This window comes from Mesoplodon mirus (assembly GCF_964341445.2).
Source record: "Mesoplodon mirus genome assembly, chromosome: 2".
Classification (NCBI taxonomy): domain Eukaryota; kingdom Metazoa; phylum Chordata; class Mammalia; order Artiodactyla; family Ziphiidae; genus Mesoplodon; species Mesoplodon mirus.
Window position 1 is genome coordinate 55,048,477 of NC_138977.1, and position 26,152 is coordinate 55,074,628.

Consider the following 26,152-nt stretch of genomic DNA (forward strand, 5'->3'; position numbering starts at 1 on the left):
TGAGTTGTGCAAACAAAGAAGAGAAAGGGAAATTTCTCCGTGCAGTCTCAGGAGCACTGGATTAAAACCCCACAATCAACTTGATGTACCCTGAATCTGTGGAATACCTGAAGAGACAACAAATCCTCACAAAACTGAGGTGGCAGACTTGGGGAACAACTTTAGACTTGGGGGTTTGCTGTCTGTGACTGACTTGTTTCTGATTTTTATGTTTATCTTAGTTTAGTTTATAGTGCTTGCTATCATTGGTGGATTTGTTTATTGGTTTGATTGCTCTCTTCTTTTTTTTTCCTATTATTATTTATAATTTTTTTATTTTAATAATTTAAAAAAATTCATTATTATTTTTTATTTTTTTCTCCCATTTTTTTTCTGAGCCATGTGGCTGACAGGGCTTTGGTGCTCCAACCTGCTGTCAGGTCTGAGCCTCTGAGGTGGGAGAGCCGAGTTCAGGACATTGGACCCCCAAAGACCACCCGGCCCCATGTAATATCAATTGGCAAGAGCTCTCCCACCCAATTGGTGGTATAATAAAAGCACCCGGCTGCTCTAACTTGTATCAAGCCTCTAGGCTAGACAAATCATATCCCAGAATTCTGAGGGAACTGGCAGATGTTGACGTAGAACTACTTTCAGTAATTTTCTTTTTTAACATCTTTATTGGAGTATAATTGCTTTACAATGCTGTGTTAGTTTCTGCTTTATAACGAAGTGAATCAGTTATACATATACATATGTTCCCATATCTCTTCCCTCTTGCATTTCCCTCCCTCCCACCCTCCCTATCCCACCCCTCTAGGTGGTCACAAAGCACCAAGCTGATCTCCCTGTGCTATGCAGCTGCTTCCCACTAGCTATCTAATTTACATTTGGTAGTGTATATATGTCCATGCCACTCTCTCACTTTGTCACAGCTTACTCTTCCTCCTCCCCATATCCTCAAGGCCATTCTCTAGTAGGTCTGTGTCTTTATTCCCATCTTACCCCTAGGTTCTTCATGACTTTTTTTTTTTTTTTAGATTCCATATATATGTGTTTGCATATGGTATTTGTTTTTCTCTTTCTGACTTACTTCACTCTGTATGAGGTTTTGGCTAAAAACACTACACTATTATTAATGCGAGAAGTTCTTCCACAGAGAGCTGGAAACACAATTCAATGCCCAATACAATCTTTAAATATTAAATTAAATCAGCATTTAAAAATGAAAGAAAAGGAAAACTAGTTCCAATTAACCGACTGGACAACAAAGCAGTATGAAGCAGATACTGCCATATGGTATTCCAGGTTATTCCATTCACTTTCAGAGTGTGGGGGACATGCTAAAACTTCAGTATCATAAATATCTTTTTAAAATTTATGATTCATTTTCCTTCTATTCATACTGAAAATAGTCACGAGCTTATTTCTATGGTTTACACTTAAATTAACAAAGAACTGTGACCTTGGGTAACAGGCCATCTAGAGTAATATTGATATTTTCCCAAACTCTTTCTTAAGACAGATAGAAGCAATGGAATAGGAGGTGGAAAAAAAATAAATTATCCTGTCACACATAGAATTGTTGAGAGATTGGAAGGTTAAGAAACAGGAAATGTAACAAATCTTATTTATAGAAGGGAGGAAGGCTCAAGACATTCATTTTTAAGTAACTTTAATTTAGAGTCAACCAATATTGTTGAGAGGACTCTATGCCACAATTACTCTGATATACACTTTCACAGCCATTGTCTATTTAGCTTCAGAAATTATTGATGAGGTAGGAATTATTATTGTCATTTTACAGAATAAGTAAACAAAGGATATTAAGCAATTTGCCCAAATCTACATAACTGGTAAGTGAGGGAGGGCTCATGATAAACAGTGATGCTCTCTGCAAGATGAGGGATGAGGGAGCCATCCCTGGTTATGTGTTGAATAACAAAAGCAGAGGAGAAGGCATGAATGGTGCTTCCATTCCATGGTGCATCACCAGTTCACCAATCTGTAGCAAATATTTGCCATGCCATACCCCATTAGCTTCCAATTAAACTATGTCTACTTTTTGGTATATTAGCATATTGGCCACAGTAGGATAGCACATGCATATAGCACTATGACTCAGGATGATAAAAATTATTCCTGGCCTGCCCATAAACTCTCAGAGTTCTTTTTCCACCCCACCACCTTAACCATCACACTGGAGGATCACTTCCCATGAGGATAAAAGAGAAACCAAATTATATTAAGAATACGATTAATGAAAAAAAGCTGATATTAGAATGTATTTTATTTAAAAAGCCATGATTTAAACTTGAATTTGATGTGATCAATGGGACAAGTTTAAAGAGACTATAGTTAAGGCTAAAAATGAAAAGCTTCTGTTTACATAATATTTCATTAGTATCTGGAGATACAGAGATCAATGCAGTAATTAATGACATAGCTGTGATTCCTTACATGTCATTAATCATTAACAGGATATAAAAGTGCATATATAATTGTGAAATTCAGCTAAGCTTCATTATAAAAGGAAAAATACACTAGAAGTCATTTTTGTTTAGCTCATGTATTAAAGCTATTTCCACCAGGCAGTAATGACAGCAATCTCTAAGAAAATTTCCTAACAAGTAGATAGCATACAGTGATACATAAAAAGAAATCTTTTGATTTTTCCCTTTATTTTCTGTATCATTTTCACATTCTCCTTCTGTTAATTGGACACTTAGCTAAGCCATATATGTCATATGTCATATATGTCATAATGAAAACCTTTCACTAAACTCCTAAGGAAACAGTTTTTAGCATCACCATATCTACTGTGACAATTATGCTAAAACCAAAATACGAACCTTGATTCTTTTCAATCCATGGAATAATATGGTGGGTGAGTCATAAGGAAATTATTTTACTGTCTAGTGTTCAAAATAAAAATACACTAATAAAGCTATATTTTAAAATCGTACATCTACATAAAGTATGATAATGAAGTAATTTCTAATTTGATTAAATGTCATAATCACTATTTTTCTTACTGTAATAATTAAGAAAAGGTACAAACATTATCATATGATCAATACCAGAATTTAATTAAGTAAGCCACTGGACAAATCAGAAGATCCTTACAGAATTTCAGAGGTCCTCAACTGCCAAAAGTAAATTCAGTTTTGGACAATAAAGAAAAATGTTGGAAAGTAAGGCTGGATCACTGAAGCACGGTTTCCATTTATTTCTTCAATGTTAGGGGTCAAAGAGGAAATTGCCTCAGTGCTTCTCTACTTCACTGAAACAAAACTTTAGCTCACAGTGAATAAACTATGTAAGAAATCACTTAAATGATCTTTATCGAGATACTACTGGATACAAGATACTGTGCTAAATGATCTGAAAATATACATAAATAACAGTTGTATTATTTTTCAGGGCTGCTGTAACACAATATCACAGACTAGGTGGCTTCAGCAACAGAGATTTATTTTCTCAGTCTGGAGGCTGCAAGACCAAGATCAAGGTGTGGCCTGGGTTTGCTCCTTCTAATGCCTCTCCTTGGCTTGTAGATAGCTGCCTTCTCCCTATGTCTTCACCTGGTCTCCTCCCTCTGTACATGCCTATGTCCTAATTTCCTCTTCTTATAAAGACACTGGTCATACTGGATTAGGGTTCATCCTAATGACCTCATTTTAACTTATTTACATCTTTAAAGACCCTGTCTCCATATATAGTCACATTCTGAGGTACTGGGGGTTATGGCTTCAATGTGTAAATTTTGGGGAACTCAACTCATCCAACAACAGTAGCATTCCCACCCTCTGGGACTTTTAAAATAATAGAGAAAAACATAAAAGTAACAGTAACATAAGGCAGAAAGTGGTGAAAGTTATAGCATGAATTCAAAATTATGAAGGAGCATAGAAAGGCCTAAAGGAGGAAAAAGTTTAAAGGATGAAGGTTTTCTAAGGACAGGATTTCAGCGGACTTGAGATGAATATGGTGAAAAGGGCAGAAAATGACATGATCAGAATAGGCACTGTGTAGGGCTAATTTTTCTTTTAATAATCAAACCTTACTCTGATTGACATATATTATGTGTTTAAGATGATAAAGGTCATTTGGTTGCTGATAGCAAAAGCGGCAGTATGAAATCATATTTTCTTCAGTGTTCTATGTAAAATATATCGCAGGCAAATTAAACATATCATTTTAATTCCCAACATATCATTTGCACTTGTGGACATTTTTTAAAAGAAACAGAATACAGAGAGAAATAGAACTGTACCCGCCGTACACCAGAAGAAGATATGGATAATAAAAGTCTAACAGCAATTGGATTATCCTTGTAAGAAATCTATATATCAAAAAACTATGCTTGGGGCTTCCCTCGTGGCGCAGTGGTTGAGAGTCCGCCTGCCGATGCAGGGGACACGGATCCGTGCCCCGGTCCAGGAAGTTCCTACATGCTGCGGAGCGGCTGGGCCCCTGAGCCATGGCCGCTGAGCCTGCGCGTCCAGAGCCTGTGCTCCGCAACGGGGGAGGCCACAGCAGTGAGAGGCCCGCGTGCCGCAAACAAACAAACAGACAAAAAACTATGCCTATAGCTCTTTGTTCTGAGGTTCAATTCCCAAATTTATGTGATGCAACAGTATTTTAAACTCTTTCCTGTTATAAAGTGTCACTATCTGAGTAAAAACAAAGTAGATTTGTGATATTTTATTACCAGTGAGTGCAACCTATGTTCATCTGCCCAACACACTGCTCTTAGTCCTGTATGCTAAATAAGTAATATTTCTGACAATAACAAAGAAATATTCTCAATTTTAATTGATTTTATTTAAAAAGCAGAAGAGAGTAGTAAGGAACCTCACAAAATACCCTTTTATATTATAAGAGGAGAAAAATGCTGAACTTTCAATGAAATTCATAATAACTCTGTGCTTCCTTATAACTTCTTACAGATGTCACTGGCAGATAAAATGAATTTTTACTTAACTACTTAAAATTACAATTCAATAGCACTCAGCTATGTGACATTAAAAATGTGGTAAAGTACAGGATTTTCATTTTGTTCCCAGGTATTTTTCCAAAGGCACATTAAAGTTCTCTTGTCTATTATCATGGCAATTATTTAGGTTAGTGCCAGAAAATGTTTGAAAGAAATATGGATTCCGCATTTCATATCACTTGTTAGTCCCTAAATAAGCAGAAAAAAAAGTTCAGTGAATTACAAAAACAAAATTAAAGTACTCAGATTTTACATTAGGAAATAAAGATCTTGGCACATAAACCTTTAGCACTGCAGGAAATGAGCTTCATCTTTTACACTGGTGCAAGATACAGAGTGATCATTCTGCACAATTATATAGCTAGGCAAAACCTTGATTTGGATATAGTACTATACCAAAAAAACCCCAAAAACTCACTTTGAATAGCTATGCTTAATTTTTGCAATTGCCTAAAGTAGTTACACTACTTACACAATCTGGCTTTGCTCTAAAGCCTGTGTTGGAAGGCTCTGAAACATAAACAGAGTAATATCTGCCCCAGATCACTGGGAGATTACTTCTGTATAAATCAAATGAGAGTTTATTAAGTAAAACAGATTTAGTTAAACTAATGTTTGTTAAGTATCTCCTGTATATCAAACACTGTGTAAGGCACTGCAATGAAGGAAAACCTAACAATCTGCACACATCCATGGTGTGTGGTTGCTTCTCTTTCTTTGACTTAATTTTTCACTAATTTGATGTTTTGAGTGGTGTTGTTTTTGGATGTTTTTGTTTACCTTTAAATTCTTCAGAATCTCACTAAATTCTGATGAGGGAAGAAAGAGTCTCATATTCCCAGCCAAACCATATTTAGTCTAGCTCAAAGGGATATTTATTTTGCTTTATTATGATCATACAAAATTGTCCAGCTGTGTCCACATGGACAGCCAAAGATTTCTAGAGGAAGGGACTTGAGCTTTTGTTAATTATTTGACTCAAAACCTGAATGAGTAACAAATTGAAAGTTAGGCTTAAGAGTTAGGTACATCTATCTCCTTGATTCAAGAAAGTTTCAGATGGAAAAACTCAGAATTATGGCCTAAATGTGACTTTCATATTTTAACATTTAAAAAAAATAGCCAAAAGCTATTTTGCAAAAATAATTTTTAATAGGAGATAATCTGATGTGATTAAAAGGTACCTAAAATAACATTATTATTATTTATTGTATTAGAGAATTTGAGCAATTCAGGAATTCTCTGTGACAGGTCTCTATACATTAAATTTGATTATACTAGCCAAATTCATTCTAGGGGGAGCAATAAATAGAAATATCTATGGAACGCTTAGAGTTCTTGGCCTAAATGGTTACACACATATTAATAATAGCATTTCTTAAGAAAAACAGAAGTTAAAAAAAACATGCACCAAAATAAGCACATGCACACACACACTATGGAATAGCTATTTAAACCATATAAATATTAACGCAAAAAATTATAAATTCATTTTTTAAACAGTGACAGTGTAAATATATATCATGCCTTAATAAAAGTACTTTTAATTAATACAGCCACCACACTTTTTTTTGTTAAATATGATAGACAAAAACTAATAAAACCATCATAAATCTATAGTTTTAGAATAAGTTACCATTGTTCCTTAGTAGGTTTTTATACTTTGAAAATGATGTTAACTAAAAATGCAATGGTTTATGATAACTTAAAATTTTCAAATAACTAGATTTTATAACCCAGTTCACAAAGAAGAGTAGAGTCACAAAGCTGAAAGTTAGGTGGAGAGAATTTATATGCAATTTATTATGAAAACATAAAGTACATAAATCACCATCAAGATGGTGGATGCAAATTTTCAAGAAGACATTGAATAATGCCATGGGAATTTAAATGTGGCTATAATATATTGAATTATTTAGATACACAAAAAAGCATGTTTTTCATTCCTCCAATGATCATTTTACAGTATTAGTACTGTATCCAAAAAACAAAATTTAATCTACATATGAAAGTTCCTGAAACTGACTAAGTTGAAAAGGCTATGGGAAGTTGTGTGGCAGTTGGTTTGCATGGCACTAAATATTTAAAAATAATATATTACAATTAAGTGTTAGAGCTCTGGTGATTTCAAGTCTTATCAATGTTTTTTGTTATTGTTCATTTAGATTTTTAATAGTCATAATCTGATGGCCAAAAAACACATGAAAAGCTGCTCAACATCACTAATTATTAGAGAAATGAAAATCAAAACTACAGTGAGGTATCACCTCACACCAGTCAGAATGACCATGATCAAAAAGTCTACAAACATTAAATGCTGGAGAGGGTGTGGAGAAAAGGGAACCCTCCTACATTGTTGGTGGGAATGTAAATTGATACAGCCACTACGGAGAACAGTATGGAGGTTCCTTAAAAAGAACTAAAAATAGAACAACCATATGATCAGGAATCCTACACCTGGGCATATATCCAGAGAAAACCATACTTCAAGAAGATACATGCACCCCAATGTTCATTACAGCACTATTTACAATAGCCAAGACATGGAGGCAAACTAAATGTCCATTGACAGAGGAGTGGATAAAGAAGCTGTGGTACATATATACAATGGAATATTCCTCAGCCATAAAAAAGAATGAACTAATGCCAATTGCAGCAACATGGATGGACCTAGAGATTGTCATACTAAGTGAAGTTAAGTCAGACAGAGAAAGACAAATACCATATGATATCACTCATATGTGGAATATAATTTTTAAAATGATACAAGTGAACTTATTTACAAAACAAAAACAGACTCACAGATTATGAAAACAAACTTGTAGTTACCAAAGGCCAAACATGGTGGAGAGGAATGAATTGGGAGCTTGGGATTAACATATACACACTACTACATATGGAATAGATAAACAACAAGGAGAGCACAGGGAACTCTACTCAATATTCTGTAATAACCTACATGCATATAGAATCTGAAAAAGAATGAATATATGTATATGTATAACTGAATAACTTCTGTACATCTGAAACTAACACAACATTGTAAATCAACTATACACCAATAAAATTTAAAAAATAGTCATAATCTAAAATTATTATTTAACAGGTACTGTGCTTGTATCATGAAAACATGAAATCTCAGAGCAACTGATTCCCTACAAGAAAATCTATGATATAGAAAGGAAACAAGCACTTGTAAAATTATCTATAAATGGACATAAACTCTTAATTTATTTGTAAATTCCCGCTAATTATATGTTTTAAAAATTGTTATAGAGAACCAGGTTGAAAATTGGTTACTATACATCTGTAATTATTATAGAGATGAATGAAATAACATTATAGTGAACTTGGATTATGCACTGAATATTCTTTGAATTAAATCCTGTAAGTCCTTATAATAAGCTACTAAATGCCAGTACGAAAGAGTGATCACATATTCAAATAACAATAAAAAAGGATGAGGTTTCAAAGTCTGGCTGTCATATGGTTCCTTTCCTTATAGAAAGATAGCCTTGGTGTTTTTCCCAACAATTTTACCACACTGTAATTGGCATCTGAGGGCTTGTTTCCTCTATTAGACTACAGATCCTCTGTGAATAAGTCCGATGATACCACTGTATCTCTTGGGTGAATAGAAATTGATCAATAAGTATTTGTTAACTGATACAATAAATGATTAACTTACCAATACCAAAGTATTAATTGGGTGCTTGCTTCAAGAAAATTCATTCCTCCATTAATTACCATCAAGATTGCTAATAAGATGGTAGCACAGAATATCATTTAAATCTTGTTGACATGTCCCTGTGGGCAACTTTTCAGCTTTAGCTTTGAGTTTTGTATACCCAAAGTGAGAAAATTCTATTGCCTGAGGCAGGTCTTGATTATTTTGATGCCTTAGATCTTGTAATCCAATAGAAGGAAACTGTTTGTCATGCAGATATGCTTATTAGGAGGCAAGGGCTTTCACCAAATCCTTAGCAAAGGGAAAATTATAAAATCTTAGGAAAGTTACACAGGGTACTTTAATTATGCATGTAATAACAAATGTGACAAGGGTTAAAGTTTGTAAAGCTTTACGGTAAGATTACATTGTTTATCATTCTACATATTCTAGTCTTTTATTGATGCTTGAAATGTTTCACAATAAAAATATTTTTAAAAATCTAGCCACCCTTTCCCCACCCTTATCCAAAAAATAAGGGTAAAAAATAATGTAAAATCTCACAAAATATTATTCCATCAGAGATTGACCCTGGTTGATAAAGTTTTAGGTATTTTTCACATTCACAAAGCACTTTCTTAAAAGGTATTACAAAGATTCACAATCAAGTTCCATAATACTGGATGATCAGCATTATTTGGTGAGTTTCAGGTGCTGATATGGGTGGCCTGGGAAGATTTCTCTGTTACACCAGGCACACAATCCACCATGCCACCTGTTTTTGCACATTGATATTTACTTCTCCTGTTTGCTCTCTTTTACTATAAAAGTTTAAAATTTCAATTAGGTCCTATTGGTTTATTTTTGTTTTATTTTCATTACTCTAGGATGTGGATCAAAAAAGCTATTACTGTGATTTATGTCAGAGAGTGTTCTGCTTATGTTTTCCTCTAAGAGTTTAAATCTATCTGGCCTTACATTTAGGTCTTTAATCCATTTTGAGTTTATTTTTGTGTGTGGTGTTAGAGAGTGTTCTAATTTCATTCTTTTACATGTAGCTGTCACTTTTCCCAGCACCACTTATTGAAGGGACTGTGTTTTCTCCATTGTATATTCTTGCCTCCTGTGTCATAGATTAGTTGACCATAGGTGCATGGGTTTATCTCTGGACCTTCTATCCTGTTCCATTGATCTAGATTTTTGTTTTTGTGCCAGTAACATACTGTTTTGAGTATTGTAGCTTTGTAGTATAGTCTGAAGTCAGGGAGCCTGATTCCTCCAGCTCTGTTTTTCTTTCACAAGATTGCTCTGGCTATTTGGGGTCTTTTGTGTTTCTATACAAACTGTAATGTTTTTTGTTCTAATCCTGTGAAAAATGTCATTGGTAATTTGATAGGCATTGCATTGAATCTGTAGATTGCTTTCCACAGTATAGTCATTTTGAGTATTGATTCCTCCAATCCAAGAACATGGAATATCAGTCTGTTCGTGTCATCTTTGATTTCTTTCATCAGCATTTTATAGCTTTCAGAGTACAGGTCTTTTGCCTCCTTAGGTAGGTTAATTCTTAGGTATTTTATTCTTTTTGATGCAATGGTAAATAGAATTGTTTCCTTAATTTCACTTTCTGATCTTTCGTTGTTAGTGTATAGAAATGCAAAAGATTTCAAAGCTTTTGCACAGCAAAGAAAACCATCAACAAAATGAAAAGACAACCCACAGAATGGGAGAAAATATTTTCAAATGAAGCAACTGACAAGTGATTATCTCTAAAATATACAAACAATTCATGCAGCTCAATATCAAAATATAAACAACCCAATCAAAAAATAGGCAGAAGATCTAAATAGACATTTCTCTAAAGAAGACATACAGATGGCCAGAAACACATGAAAAGATGCTCAACATGACTAACTATTAGAGAAATGTAAATCAAAACTACAACAAAGTATCACCTCACACCCATCAGAACAAAAATCTACACACCATAAATGCTGGAGAGGGTGTGGAGAAAACAGAACCCTCCTACACTGTTGGTGGGAATGTAAATTGGTACAACCATTATGGAGAACATTACGGTTTAAGGAACATAAATGTTCCTTAAAAAACTAAATATAGAACTACCATATGATCCAGCAATCCCACTCCTGGGCATATGTCCTGAGAAAACCATAATTCTAAAATATACATGCATCCCAATGTTCATTGCAGCACTATTTACAATAGCCAAGACATGGAAGCAACATAAATGTCCATCAACATAGGAGTGGATAAAGAAGATGTGGTACATATATACAATGGAACATGAATCAGTCATTAAAAAGAATGAAATGATGCCATTTGTAGCAACATGGATGGACCTAGAGATTGTCATACTGAGTGAAGTCAGACAGAGAAAGACAACTATCATATGATATCACTTACATGTGGCATCTAAAAAATGGTACAAATGAACTTATTTACAAAACAGAAAGAGTCACAGATGTAGAAAATAAACTTATGGTTACCAGGGGGAAAAGGGGGAGAGATAAATTGGAAGATTGGGATTGACATATACACACTACTATGTACAAAATAGATAACTTATAAGGACCTACTGTACAGCACAGGGAACTACTCAATACTCTGCAATGACCTATATGAGAAAAAAATCTAAAAAAGAGTTAGATGTATGTTCATGTATAACCGATTCACTTCACTGTACACCTGAAACTAAGACAACACTGTAAATCAACTATACTCCAATAAATTTATTTTTAAATTTAAGAAAAGTAGAAGTCATAATAAAATATAGAAAATAATCTATCTACCTCAATAATAATAGAGGCTATTTTTTCATCAGATTTTGTTGATATTATCTTTAAGAATAAAGCATTACAAATAAAATCAAAGTCCCATAGGTACTCTTTTTCAGTACCATCCAACTTCTCTTTCTCCAAAGTTATTCACTCTTAAGTATTTGTTTTGTATGACTTCTATGGCTAGTCCTACTGTTCCTATTGCCTAAAACTTGCTACTTACTTAACATTGCTTTTTATTTTTTATTTATTTATTTTTAACATTGCTTTTTAAAAGCTGTCCTATTCACATGTGAAACAAGTTTATGTGTTTTAACTACTACATTTGCTGCTATTTATTCATTCTTCTACTGATGGGTGTTTATATTACTTTCAAGTTTTATTATTTTAAAACATCCATAATGATCATACTTATACAAGTCTTCTTTATGAATATGTGTACAAGTTCTCCAATAAATATAGAAAGATATTTGTGGCAAAATAATCCAGGTCCACATATTATTGTTTTGTTCTTCAAAGAGATTATAACAATTTACTTCTCAGAAGCAGTATATGAGAATTCTCATTTTACTACATCTTGTCTCATATTTGACATTATGATAAATTTTTACTGTCTTGACATCCGATAGTTATATACCATAGATTTTCAGATAATTCTTCAGTTATTCTGATAAACTATAAAGTACTAACTTTTGGGATATGTTTAACAAAGGTAGCTCCTTTAAAAAGATTTTTCCTTCTCATATCTGGTTTAAATTTTAACAATGGTCTGCCAATGGTGTTAGTAATAATGGTTATCTTTTAATGGGCAACTTACTATGTCCCAGACACTCTTCAAATCATTTTAAATATATTATTTAAATTTCTTTAATCATGCAAGAATATGTACTCTAAGAAGGCAGGGAGTTTTGTCTGTTCTATTGACTATTCTATTTCCAGGATTTAAAACATTCTATCACTTAATACGTGCTCAGTAAGTATTTGTTAAATAAATGAATAAATGTGTCAGTTCATCTGGGCTACTATAACAAAATAACATAGACTGGGTAGCTCAAAAACAATAGAAATTTATTTTTCACTCTTCTGGAGGCTGGGAAGTCTAAAATCAAGGCACCAGAATGGTCACATGCTGGTAAAAGCCTTATTCCTGCTTCACATCCAGTGCCTTTCACTGTAACCTCACAGTGGTGGAAGGGGCTAGGGAAATCTGTAGGGTCTCTTTTATGAGAACACTAATTTAATTCATGAGGACTCCACTCTCATGACCTAAGGATCTCCCAAAGGCCCCACCTTCTAATATTTTCACATTGGATATGAATTTTGGGGAGACACATTCAGACCATAGCAAAATAATATAATTATTAGCATTTTAGAGGAGGGCATTTGATGAGTCAGAGGTTAATTTATTTCCTGAAGATCACAGATCTGGTAAGATCTGGTGGACTTGTCCATCTTAAGCATAGTTAGTTAACCTCCTCCTAACAGACTCTTCTCTTTCCATGCTTTCCATAGATTCTAGAGATAAAATCTATTGTCTTCATGTCTAATCTATGAGTTCTTTTAGTGGTGACATTTTATTGATAATGATATATGCTTTGTGAAAAGGTAATTCTTGGCTGCTTTTCTCCAATATACATAAATTGTTCACAGCACAGGCTCTGGAGCCACTCTGTAAGTGGAAGTTTTTATTGCTTTGTTAAAAAATCCCCTAGCATGCTATGAAAGTCCATAAGTCTATGCCAACACAAATTTGAAAGCTCAGATACATGACTTCACGTTTTCCAATCTTGTATCTGCACCCACCTGGGTAGCAGGAGGCATGCTTCTTTCTAGGTCCAGAGGAAGACCTTTGGAGAGCATATAGGGAAGGATCACCCTGCTTTTCCTGCCTAAAAACCCTTCATCTCTAGTTGAAGTCTTTGGTTTTTCAGAATGCTCAAGAGCACCTCTTGGACTCATTAGCAGGTGTGGGGGGCCAAGGGTGGGGAGAGTGGGTATCATATGACAAAAATACACTTTCCAGCTAATGCCTTGTCTGACCTATAAAGTGTCCACAGGATTCACCATATTAGGATTTTTTTTTTTTTCTTTTTGCTGTATGCGGGCCTCTCACTGTTGTGGCCTCTCCCGTTGCGGAGCACAGGCTCCGGATGCGCAGGCCCAGCGGCCATGGCTCACGGGCCCAGCCGCTCCGCGGCATATGGGATCCTCTCAGACCGGGGCACGAACCCGTATCCCCTGCATCGGCAGGCGGACTCTCAACCACTGCGCCACCAGGGAGGCCCCATATTAGGATTTTAAATCATCCATATTACACTGATGAAATGCATGTGCTTGGAGTTGAAACACTGCCCAGAAATAACTAAGCACGAATGAAATGATGAGATTCACTTTGACTCTCTGTTTTTGTTAAAAGTTTCTGTCAATATATCTGACTATGACAAATAGTATGGCTATTAATAACTTCATAAACTCACTGAGACAATTTTAAGGAAATCCTTTATTAAAGATCTATCTATTTATTATGTCAGTAAGATTATTGATGGTTACTACAGCTCTACGTTAAATTTCTGGTAAAAATTCTCAAATCTGACTGATTTTGACAAAGTCAAAAAAGAACTACTAATTATAGCTTTTCTGAAGATCTAATTCATAATATTCGAACAACAGTCCTGCTGTGTATTTACTGTTCATTCAGATAAGAGCATCTTGAGTGAACTTGCCTGTTGGTACAAGGAATGATGCATGTTAAATTCTAGTTCATATGCCCAAACTACTCTTAAATCATGTAAGTACAGGCAGTAATTCAAAACATAATTATCAATAGAGCAATAATGGATTACTTTGGGGGAATTTACTCAGTTACTTTTGAATGCACGCTTTCTCCCTGTTGTTCCATGACTTATGAAAAGCTGTGTGTATAATTTTTCTGGAGTCTCTACAGTGACTGAGCCATATACCATCACATGAAAATATAATCACAGAGGACCCAGAGGATAAAACCTACAACCACAAGACTCTCTCCTGATTTTAGCCACTGGCATACAATATCCTGGCTGCAAGTCATCACTGAACTATTCCGATGAGGAGCTTCTTTTCTTCCTAAATGCACACCTGGGTTTTTCAGCCTAAGCTAGGTTTAAGTCATCAAACTGGCTCTCACCTCACCTTCCTATTGTTATATCTTGTATGTGTGTGTCAGTCTTATGTTTTAATTTCTTGGAGGAGGGGTGGAGGGAGTGAGGGAACACCTGCTTTATATTGGGATTACTTTCTTTTCACTTCTAAGAGCAATTAAAGCATTATGTAGCACTCACTCTCTACTTCTATAAGAATGTTTTTCAGCATCTGGAGTTAGTTTCCTGAAGTATGGATGACACGACCATTTAAAATTTTAGACAGTTTATATTTTCCTAAAAATGTTCAGGCCTTTATATAGTGTTATCTGTTGACTTTCTGAGTCCAGTACCAATCCAGATGTACCCTCTGTTCCTGTAATACTGGCCAACTTGCTGTCCCTCAAACCCACCATGCACTTTCACATGCTTTTCTCTCTTTCAATATTTGACTTGGTGGTTCATGCCACTACATCACTGTTAGATGTAGACTGAGGGGTCACCACTGTCCTGGAACTACAGATAACCTAAGCATTGCTAATAGAATGTGTCCCTCAGAGAAACATTGGGTTGATTTGATATTGAAACAAACCAAGAACTTTTGGTCCAAACCAGATTTACTCTTAAAATTCTATTATGCATAATTTGAGTATTCATCTCTATTTTGGAAGCTATGTAGCAACTTGGAAGACTCTATATATAATTCATAATTGTCATCTATTCCCCTGAAAAAAAATAATCTCTTAATGTTTCTAAGTGCAGTGGAACATAGAAAAAAATTCAGGAACTTATCAAAGACAGTCCAGCATAACAGATTTATTAAAGACTATTCCAGTATAGCATATAGCAAGTACATATGCTAACCAAGAATCATTCCTTATGGAGGGTTTTTACTTATTTTTTGTTCCTTTCCTTCAGTGTTTCTATATTCTTCACACCGTCTCATTTTCTAACATACTCTAGCAAACTTAAAGGCAATAAAAAGACCATCTCCCACTCATTTAAACATGTAAAAAATAATGAAATTGAAAAATGTTATTTCAATAATTCAGTTCAACCAGTATCTCCTTAACAATGCTCCCCTCAATACCCTGACACTCCAGCAGCATTAACTGCACACATTTGAGTTCCCTGGAAGCAAACATTGTGCCTTTTCCTTCTTTTCATCCTCCTCCACTTCCCAGCATACTGCCTTTTACATAGTTGATATTCAATACACTTTTATCAAAATTCATTTTTGTAGAATATAATTTCAAATCTCAACTTTAAAAGAATAGATCTCATGTCTTGATGCCTTTAATCAATTAAAATTTCCAGTAGGTATATGTTGAAGAGATACATAAGAGAATGTATGATGATAATTGGTTATAATTATATTATATAATTTATCTTTGCATAGATATGTACTATGGGTCATTTTTTTATCCCAACACCTACTCCATAAACATTATATGAGATTTAATAGTGCTTAGTTTGTGTGCAATTAACATTTGTATCTTGCTACTATTATGTATTTATTATTAACTTATGAAGAAAAAGAAAATCTATTTTCATTTTCATTTGTCAAATGATTCTATTTTCATTTTCCTTCATAGAAGCCATAGATCACATTCACTACAATTTCCTGAACACAAAGGACTTTGTTAGTGCATTTTTGATGGCAGTATCAGAGTTATACTTGTGTCACTAAGTCAAGGTCACAGAACATTGTGATAATTAATGCTTAAAGTTATTTTTTCATTATTTGAATATTTTAAAAAATATTCATTCCAAGGCTGAACACATTTAATGAAAGTGTAAGACGTAAATCCCCCAAATTAATCTTGCAGAATTGAGAAGGGGAATAAATACTTTTTTTTTTTCATTCAGCAAATACCTATTGAGAACCTTTAAGCAAAACTTTGGAAGCAGGAGGTTCAATTAAAAAGATTACATGATAATTCAAGTAAGAGATAGTGGCTTGAACTAGAGTGATAGCAATGGACATGGACATTAAAGAGAAATGTAGGACATGGAATAAAGAAAATCTTTAAGCATCCTCCAATACTATAATTCACAAAGAATCAATATGATGTTACCTTTAAAATGAGAAAACCTTTTACAAAAAAGGAAGAGCAGTGCTAATTCTAATCAATAAGTGGTCAATCTGTCTTTTAGAAAATTCCAAACCATTGTCAGTGGCTTCGTCCATTGCTCATGTGGTCCCCTCTCTCCAATAATCTCCATTGTCATAACTCTCATAAAGTTATCCTTTGTACTAATTTTTACTCATTATTTAATCTCCAGTACCTTTTGTAGGGTTTAGCACTTAAAATTATGCAATAAATATTGAATGAATGAATGAAAGACTAAGTGAAACAAAGGTCATATCTTCACAAACCCTCGCACTTAATCAGTTCTTAGTAATTGTTAAATAGCTCTTATGGTCCAAGGCATCCCCTCTTCTATCAAAGTTTACTTCTTCTAAATTCAATTCCTTGGGATTATAGCTCACTATGAGTCAATTAATGCAATAGTTCAAAAAGATGATTCATGCGTTAATATGCTTCCTCTTTAAAATTTGTATCTTAGACAGAGATCTTAAATATTTTTTTACTCTCACACAGATAACTAATACTGGGAACTTCAGGAACCACGGCAGGCTGGAAAGATGGAGTTTCTCAAATCTTATCACATGGACACATCTTCTGTCTATACAAAAGACAGACCTTGATGTGGTCAAAGAATCTTTAGACCAGCTACTTTTTGTGTGTGTGTGTGGTACGTGGGCCTCTCACTGTTGTGGCCTCTCCCGCTGCGGAGCACAGGCTCCAGACGCAGAGGCTCAGCGGCCATGGCTCACGGGCCCAGCCACTCCGCGGCATGTGGGATCCTCCCGGACCGGGGCACGAACCCGTGTCCCCTGCATCGGCAGGCAGACTCTCAACCACTGCATCACCAGGGAAGCCCTAGACCAGCTACTTTCTGACAGGTGTTTTTTTATATGTGTTTTCAGAGAGTGACAAAAAGCACAGTGAATGGTGAGGGGATAAGCCCTGTAGTCAGTGATAAGACAGAAAGTTTGGGGACCAATGCATTTTGAAGATTTTTTTCTAATTACCTGTAAGATGACAATGACAGTATTACATAAATAACATTAAACTAAAAAGAGGCTCATGGGCTTCCCTGGTGGCACAGTGGTTGAGAATCTGCCTGCTAATGCAGGGGACACGGGTTCCAGCCCTGGTCTGGCAAGATCCCACATGCCACGGAGCAACTGGGCCCGTGAGCCACAACTACCGAGCCTGCGCGTCTGGAGCCTGTGCTCTGCAACAAGAGAGGCTGCGATAGTGAGAGGCCCGTGCACTGCGATGAAGAGCGGCCCCCTCTTGCCACAACTAGAGAAAGCCCTCACACAGAAACGAAGACCCAACACAGCAAATAAATAAATTAATTAATAAAAAGAGGCTCTTTTGGACAACTGAATGTCAGAGAACTTAGTATGCCAAACTAACACTTTGCTTTTGGAAGGGGGTTTGGTTTACTGTTTCATTTTATTTTTACACATACAATTTTAAAATATATAATACATTTGTGAGGTAACTATATTCCTTATGATTTTTAAGAAAGGACCGATTGTACTTATGTGTGGAATTTTCTATGTATAGCAGGAAAGAAAAATGGCTTTTGAAAATTGGTATTTCGACTTCTGCATCATGAGAAACTGGTGATTATATAAGCATACAATTTTAAAATCATTATTTTAAAATAATGATATTTCTATGTTTAGAAATGAAATAGATAAATAAAAGACATTTGGTATTAAAAATGTCATTATTCCAAGAGCTACTAGTCAATATTGGATGATCTAATCATGTTAAAACATTATATATGGCAAACATTTTACTACTGTGATCCCTACCTTTGTTAATGACAATAAAGTAATAAAGTCCAAGAATCTTTTCTCACTGATTTTAGGGTTTAATTTTTGTTTATATTTTAATGTGGAGAGATGATGTTCTGAGAATCCAACATCATCAAATCCAACTTTTTACAACTGACTCGGGAGAAAGTAAAAATCTTTTCAGGACCCCTATTCTTTTTCTTATAAAAAAGATCAAAATAATTGAGCATTGCTATCAACTACTGGAAGAAAGTCCAAGAAAAAGATGAAATGTTGACAAAAAAATGGAAGACATAATATTCTCAAGGTAATTCATAACTATGATATCCTATGAACTAACCTGTCAGTCATTCTACCTGGCAAACAGAGGAAGCAAAGTCTGTGAATACAAATAGCATATTCTAAAAGATCATTGTAAAGTAGTACCAGAGAAGTCCTTCATCACTGATGATGATGATGAGAAAAAGAAAATCTATCCCACACAAAAGCTGCCAGATTGTCACCATGATTAGCCATCTGAAGAAAGGTAACCCATCCATTGGTTGGCGTGTGATCTTGGACTTAGGACTTCTGGCTCAGTACTAAAAATAAGTATAGAGCAGCTAGATTCTTTCTCATTTATTTGACTAGGAAGATTTAGAGAGGAGAAGCCATTATCTCTGGAAACAGATGTGCAAAAGTTATCATGTAACAAGAAACATCACTGGAGCTCATGCTAAACTATCACAGGGTAAGTTTATGAAGACACAGAAACTTGAGAAAGCAGTGGATGCCACTAAGTGGTCAGGGCAAACATTTTTTTCTCTAGTCAACAGCCATTTCCACTTTGTTTCTGCTGATAAAACCTATGATTTTGTTTGTATAGTAAGTGACTAGTCAGAAAGGTTGAATTATGACTGGTCTAAGCCCAGTGGTCTGTTAGGATAAGCTTATACCTAACATAAAAATAGGCTTACAAGAGCTATTTTTATGCATCTCTTACCAATTCAGAGTTCAATGATATCGCAGTGGCAGCTGGAAACTCACCCGTGTGGGAGTATTTATGTCACAGAAATCAGCAAGTGCTGCAAATTAGTACCACTACTCTCTCTGGCTCGAGTCAGTTGTTAACCATTTATCAGCACTCTAAGCCCATCATGGAAATCCCATTTGCTTTTGCCATCACTTGGTCCAGAAGTAGGTACAGGACCAAGTTCTGACTTATGATTAGAGAAAATCTGATGGAAGGCATCTGGGAAAGACTTCCTCCTTGATAAGTTAAAACCAACAAGCCACCTTGCCTTCCTGCTTTAAGGGATATTGTGTAGCACTTTGAGATGTAAAATGAGGGAAGGTCAACAGAAATCCAGAGATGCCTACATAGGTCATTAATAACCTCAAACCACAACCAAACTGGCAATCAGAGGGCAGGAAAGTGAGAACAGTCCACACCAGGTATAAAAAATAGTGGAGTGCACTGTTTGTAGAGAATTTAAAAACAATAATGAAACACATTAAGTACGAATCCACTTTTTATTATTACCCTGTACTGGCAATTCCAAAAAATGTTAGTGATAAGATACTCCTCCCCACATACGGGGACTATTCCTATCCAAGTCCTCTGGTGGGCTAGGGCCAGTAAGTCTAGAATCAACTATCTTAAACATCTAGTTACATGAGATAATTAAAGGTTTTTGTGATTTAAGCAACTTTCATATGAGTTTTCTGTTACATGCAGCCTCTTAAGTACTATGGTTTTTCACAGAAAGTAACAGACTCAGGTTAATCCAGCACTAAAAGGAAAACAGGAGCTTCTGCTCTGAGGACCCACAGAGTTGCTTAGATCCCAAGCTCCCCACAGCTCTAATCACACAAGGCCTGGCCAGTTATGGCTCCTCTTCTTACACGTTCAGGAGATTCTCCCTATTCTGCCATCAGCTTAATTATAATAAACTGCCTTTACATTGACTAGTGTGAGTAGGTTTGCCTTGTAACCAAAATAACCAACTAAAAATCAGAACCTGGCATTTAACACCTAAATTACAAAAGACTGACCCAACATAAGATGTTGATTGGCTTCACATTGCAAAGTCTATACTAAGAGGATAGCAAACAGACAGAAATATGCTTAACATAGCATTGCTTATAGTAGTTAAAATTTATCTAAATGCTCATGAAAGAACAGATAAATGAATGATTTTTTGCAGAAAATATAATAATGTGGGAAAATTCAGTCAACTATTACCTGTAAAAAGGCAATACATAATTACACAATTATTTGAAAACACACACACCCACACCCACACCCACACCCACACACACACATATATATATATGCTGGTTGCAAATAAATCAAATATTAGTAGTTGTTATTTCTGAATAGTGTTATCAAAGGATTTTAATATTTCTCCTGTTCATTTTCTATTATTTTCAAAGTTTTAGCTCTAAAGAAATAAAACAATCTTAAAGTAGTTAATTAGCACATATTTTCTTTTCATTAGTATATTATGAAAATACACCATTGTTCACAATGAGAAAGCATACATATATGAAAGTAATTCAATTGATAAGGTAGATAAAATACAATCAGGAAACTTTAAAAAAGATAAAATGATGCTAGAAACTCATAAGAAATTGCATTTTATAAAAAGAATCATCACATTCCAAGAAAATCTCTCAGAAAAAAATATGTAATTTATTTTAGTGAGAGGCTTAATTTTTAAGAGAATAAAACAATTAAAAAATATTTAGTTATTTGCTGTTACAACAGTATAATCAAAACCTGAGTTATGCTTCTGAGAATATAGCTTTATGAGAGTAATTTCACAATCTTGTGGGATGCTATTCTAATATATGATGAGAGAATTATCTGAATTTGATGTGGAATCTCAAGCCTGTCTGTTATTGATGTATTTAGATGTTTAGTCTTGTTTATTTTATTCTTTAGATCACCACTATTCAAATACATATAATGGTAGTTGAAGTACATATTATATCTCAAATCAATGAAGAGTTTTCCCATTAACATACTTTTTTTTTTTTCTGAGTAGAGAAAAATCTGGTTGGGAAAAAAGTGCAGGAAAATGAAGAGATATAACTATATTAAAAGGGGGGGATGATGATTTATTTGAAAAGCCAGGAAATGCCTAAATTTTCCACATGCTAGTTTCAATTATGCTTTGCCCACGAATAGGAATTTCTTTTAGAGACAGTGTAAATTGTTGAGATGTATGGATTACAAGGCATGAGGCTCATTATCCTAGGGTAGATCATATGTAGCAGCACTTTGCTTCAGAAAGGCTATCACTAGAAAAAAGTCTCATAATATTTCATAAAATTCATTACATTCAGTATCATTCTATAACAATTTGTATGGAAACACAAAAGACCCCGAAGAGCCAAAGCAATCTTGAGAAAGAAAAACGGAGCTATTTGATAAAATTACAAGAGCAAATATAGAAATTAAAAGATAAAACCATACCAGATACAGCAAGGAAGTCATCAATGCTTGTAATGTCATCTACAGCTTCAGTGAGGACATGGATATGATTCTCCCACGTGCATCTATACATTTCCATGGTTTTTTTGACCACTTGACTTTTGGGTCTTGCAGCCAAAGCAAGTGCAGCATTAATAATCTGTAAAGATGTAGAACGTTCACATAGTGATTTCTTTCAGAATAGTTACCATTGTGCCTATGATAGGTATTCTTTTCTTTAAAAAAAAGTAGATATGTTTATGCCCTCATGTGTAACTCCTTCTTTGCTTTTGCTAATAGTTTAATTTCATTTTTGGTAATAATTTAATTAATTTTAGAACTGTTTATTGAGCATCAATGCACTAAGAACTGCAAGAGATACAAAGATAATTGGTATCTGCCTATAAGAAGCTTGCATACTACTCAATGGGAAGGGCACCATATAACTCCAGCTCAGTTCGGGATGCAATACATGCTATAATTACAAAAATGATAGACGGTCTTTAGAAAGTAGAGAGATCACCTTCAGCAGAATTTCTAAAAAAAGGTTGTGAAAAAGGTGCAGGAAAATGAAGAGATATAACTATATTAAAGGGGGCGGGGAAATGATGATTTATTTGAAAAGCCAGGAAATGCTTACATTTAACTGGTCACTTGGATTCACATTGCACACCTATGTGGTGAATGCCCACTATATGCAAATCATGGGAATAAAAGCTTGACTTCCTTGAGGACTTGAAAATTTTTACCAGTGGATATTCCCTGTTAATTAATTCATTCGTTTGTGCATTCACTCATCATTCAGTATTTCAAATATATTCTGAGTGTTATTATTATTTTAATGTATCAAGCACTGTTCTTGGTTTTAGGGATATGGCAGTGAACAAGACACAAGCAAAAATCATTTTCTTCATGGAGTTTATATTCCAGTTAGGGGAGGCAGGCAAATAGCAAGTTAAATAAGTAAAATATATGGTCTCTTTGATGGTTATAAGAAATAAGGAGAAAAACAGAGCAGAGAAGAGGGATAAGGGGTGGAATGGTGGTGAGGGTAGGAAGTTTGAAGTTTTAGCAAGGCCTCACACTGAAGTGGACATCATGGGTGAGAAAGTATTGTGGAACAGAGAAGTAGCAATGTTCAAAAAGTGAGAAAGCAGGCTAAATGCTATGAGAATGGTGAGCAGGCTCACCTAGACCGTGGGTATGCATAAGGAGTCCTTGACCGTCTTGCTCAGGACTGTGACCTTATTTGGAAGGTATTGGAGCATCATTTAAACTTTTGAGTGATTTGCTCAGAACCACACTTTAGAAAAAAATATTTGGGAAACAAGGCTATTGTAATAGGTTACAGGAATAGGAAAGAGTTTGGACTGCAGTGGTGGACGTACTGAAAAAGTTTTGACAGGACTTACAATAATTTAAAGGAGGATGTAGATAGATCAATTATTGCCAAAAATATCATGCAGACATTAACACATCTGTGGAAAACAATGCTTAAAGACATGGAAATATATCCACCAAAGTGTAGTTAACAGCAGATTACAAAACACATCAAGCTTCACAGAATGTCGCTTCTAGCAAATATGCTAGAACTAAAAGTTAGATGAATCCATACAACAAATAACAATGGTTCTCTCAGAGTGGTGCAATTTCCAGTGCTTTTTATTTGATTTTGTGTGTGTAACTGAATTTTTCAGATTTTCTACAGTGAATATGTTTTAGTCGTATACTCAGAATAAATGAAATTATTGTCTAAAGGAAGCAATTACTAAGGTTTTTCCATGATTAATGAAGAGAATGATTATAGTATTGATAGAAAATGAGAGATCAGAGAGTTAAAAGTCAGTCAGGGTTGTAGAAGCAGATGTGTGAAACTGTTTTGGAGGACACTGTTGATGAAGGGTATTAGATGTCAACTTTCCTAATACAGAGGTTGACTCTGAAGTGACTCTTGTCTCTCCCTACAAATTACATAGTGGCCAATCACAGATGTGAAATCGGAGTTCATAAAAAAGTTGTCATTCATTTACTCATTTATTTGTTCATGCGTTGAAACAAATTAGTGCCATCAGATTCTACATGGAATACTAAAGACATCACAATGAAGAAGATTCCATGATAATTTCTAAAACAGCCCATAATCTAGAAGGGGAATAAGCCAAAAGCCAGGCAACTGCAACATACTAGTGATTCTCAAACTTTAGCCTCTATCAGAATCCCCTTGGATGGCTTGTTAAAACGGATTTCTGAGCTGTGCCCTAGAGTTTCTGACTCAGTTAATGCACTTTGGAACCTGAGAATTTGCATGTCTAACCAATTCCCAGGTGATAGTGATGCTACTGGTCTGGGGCTCCCAGTTTAAGAAGGAGTGAAATATATAAGTGCTATAATGTAGGGGTTATTGTAAAGGCAAGCAGAAGATGCCTTATAACACATGGGAGAGGTATTCAGCTCCATAAGGAAAGATATTTCAAAGGAATAAAATCTGAGAAATAAGTGGAAATTAGTATAAGGTGATACCCATTTAGGAAGAGTCAATAATATGTGATAATAATGATGATGACCTAGAAGCAAGGTAGAGCCTAAACCTCACCTCCTGAGGGAGAGGAGATAGTAATAAAGTTGTAAGAAAAACAAAGAAGACAACGGAAAAAGGGAGGAAAGAACTGACCTTTGCAATTCCAATATAAAGTACAAGTATGTATGAGGGAAGGATACAGTGGAAGTGATAAAGATGAGAGAAGGAATCATTGGGGAGGTAGAAAAGTAAGGTACTGAAGAGTCAAGATGAGGAAGAAAATCTTTTCAAAGGGTCAAATGCCATAGAAATGTCAAGAATAATGAGAACTAAAAATGGCTTTTGAATTTGGAAAACAGGAATAATTGGTGTAGCAGAATATTGGACACAAAATTCAGATTTCACCAAAATATAATGGCAACAATAAAAATATTTTTTTGTACTCAGTTTAACCTAAAGGCTGCACCTTCATACATGACTTTCAACAAATTATTGGAGGTACAGAAGGAGAGAAATTAGTTGCTTGAAAATATTATGTTGATATTCTCATTTCTTTTTATGAAAGAGGAACACATTGAATTTTAAGGAAACAAACACTACCTTTAGAAATAACAACTCTGCAGTATTCCTGGACTTTAGTTTTAGAGTTTTATTAACCTATTAACTTACAGTGTATGTTTGTGTACAACTGCAGAGGCTCTGGCCTTTCATTGCCCTGCAGTTGAACAACTGTACACACGTGGTTGTGTACAGTTATGCCTTCACACTCTGTGCATAGTTTTAAAGTACTTGTGCAGATCCCTCAGTGGGGATATGGAATCATGAATATAAGGCAGGCTATATTTTGTAAGAAAACTTCCAGTTCTGCAGCTGATCTAAACTAATTCAACAATGCACACTATAAGAAAATTTATCCTACTTGACTCTCCTGATATTTAGCTTAAATCTAAAAGCCGACAAAACTCAGAAGATGTGCAAACCCTCTTTAAGGCAGAAGAAATCTTCATCCCAGAGTCATACTCCTAACATTTTAGCTACATATCTAGAGGTGGGGGGAGCTATTCTTTTTTTTTTTTTTTTTTTTTTTTTTGGTATGCGGGCCTCTCACTGTTGTGGCCTCTCCCGTTGCGGAGCACAGGCTCCGGACGCGCAGGCCCAGCGGCCACGGCTCACGGGCCCAGCCGCTCCGCGGCATATGGGATCCTCCCAGACCGGGGCACGAACCCGTATCCCCTGCATTGGCAGGCGGACTCTCAACCACTGCGCCACCAGGGAGGCCCGGGAGCTATTCTTAAATCCTCTTCATGTGTAACTAAAGATGACTTAAATCTGAAGAGAATGATGTTTCTTTCTGAGGCATCTTTCTTTAGATTATGGTTGAGGTGTGTACATGTCAGAATCACCCTTGACCCTGAGAATCACCTAATTAGTTCAACTTTGAAATAGTATCTTTAACTTTAAGAACTTACTATATCTTAATAGGACTACTTTAATAGCCTTCCAAATAGTTTCCTAATTCCAGTCCCTATTTGCTCCAGGCCATTCTCCTTGCTACAAACACATGTATTTTTCGAATGCACAAGGGATCCTGTCCCACCATGCCTGATAACCTTTAATAGAAGCCTAGTTGAGTAAAGATAAAATCCAAATTCCTTTTCACCAATTCACAGTCTAAAAGCTTCCACAGGTTAGCCCTTACCTCCATTTTCAGTCTGCTGTAATAATCTCCCTCATT

The 26,152-nt window shown here is 35.2% G+C and overlaps 1 protein-coding gene across 1 annotated transcript in view; it reads right to left on the reverse strand.

Moving 5' to 3' along the window:
* The window catches only part of CTNNA3 (catenin alpha 3), a 1,654,963-nt gene that overhangs the window by 467,994 nt on the left and 1,160,817 nt on the right, over window positions 1–26,152 (reverse strand). The window contains exon 11 of the mRNA XM_082639545.1: window positions 21,903–22,059. Within this exon, the coding sequence (XP_082495671.1) occupies window positions 21,903–22,059 (157 nt within the window). The remainder of the gene's footprint in view (window positions 1–21,902; window positions 22,060–26,152) is intronic.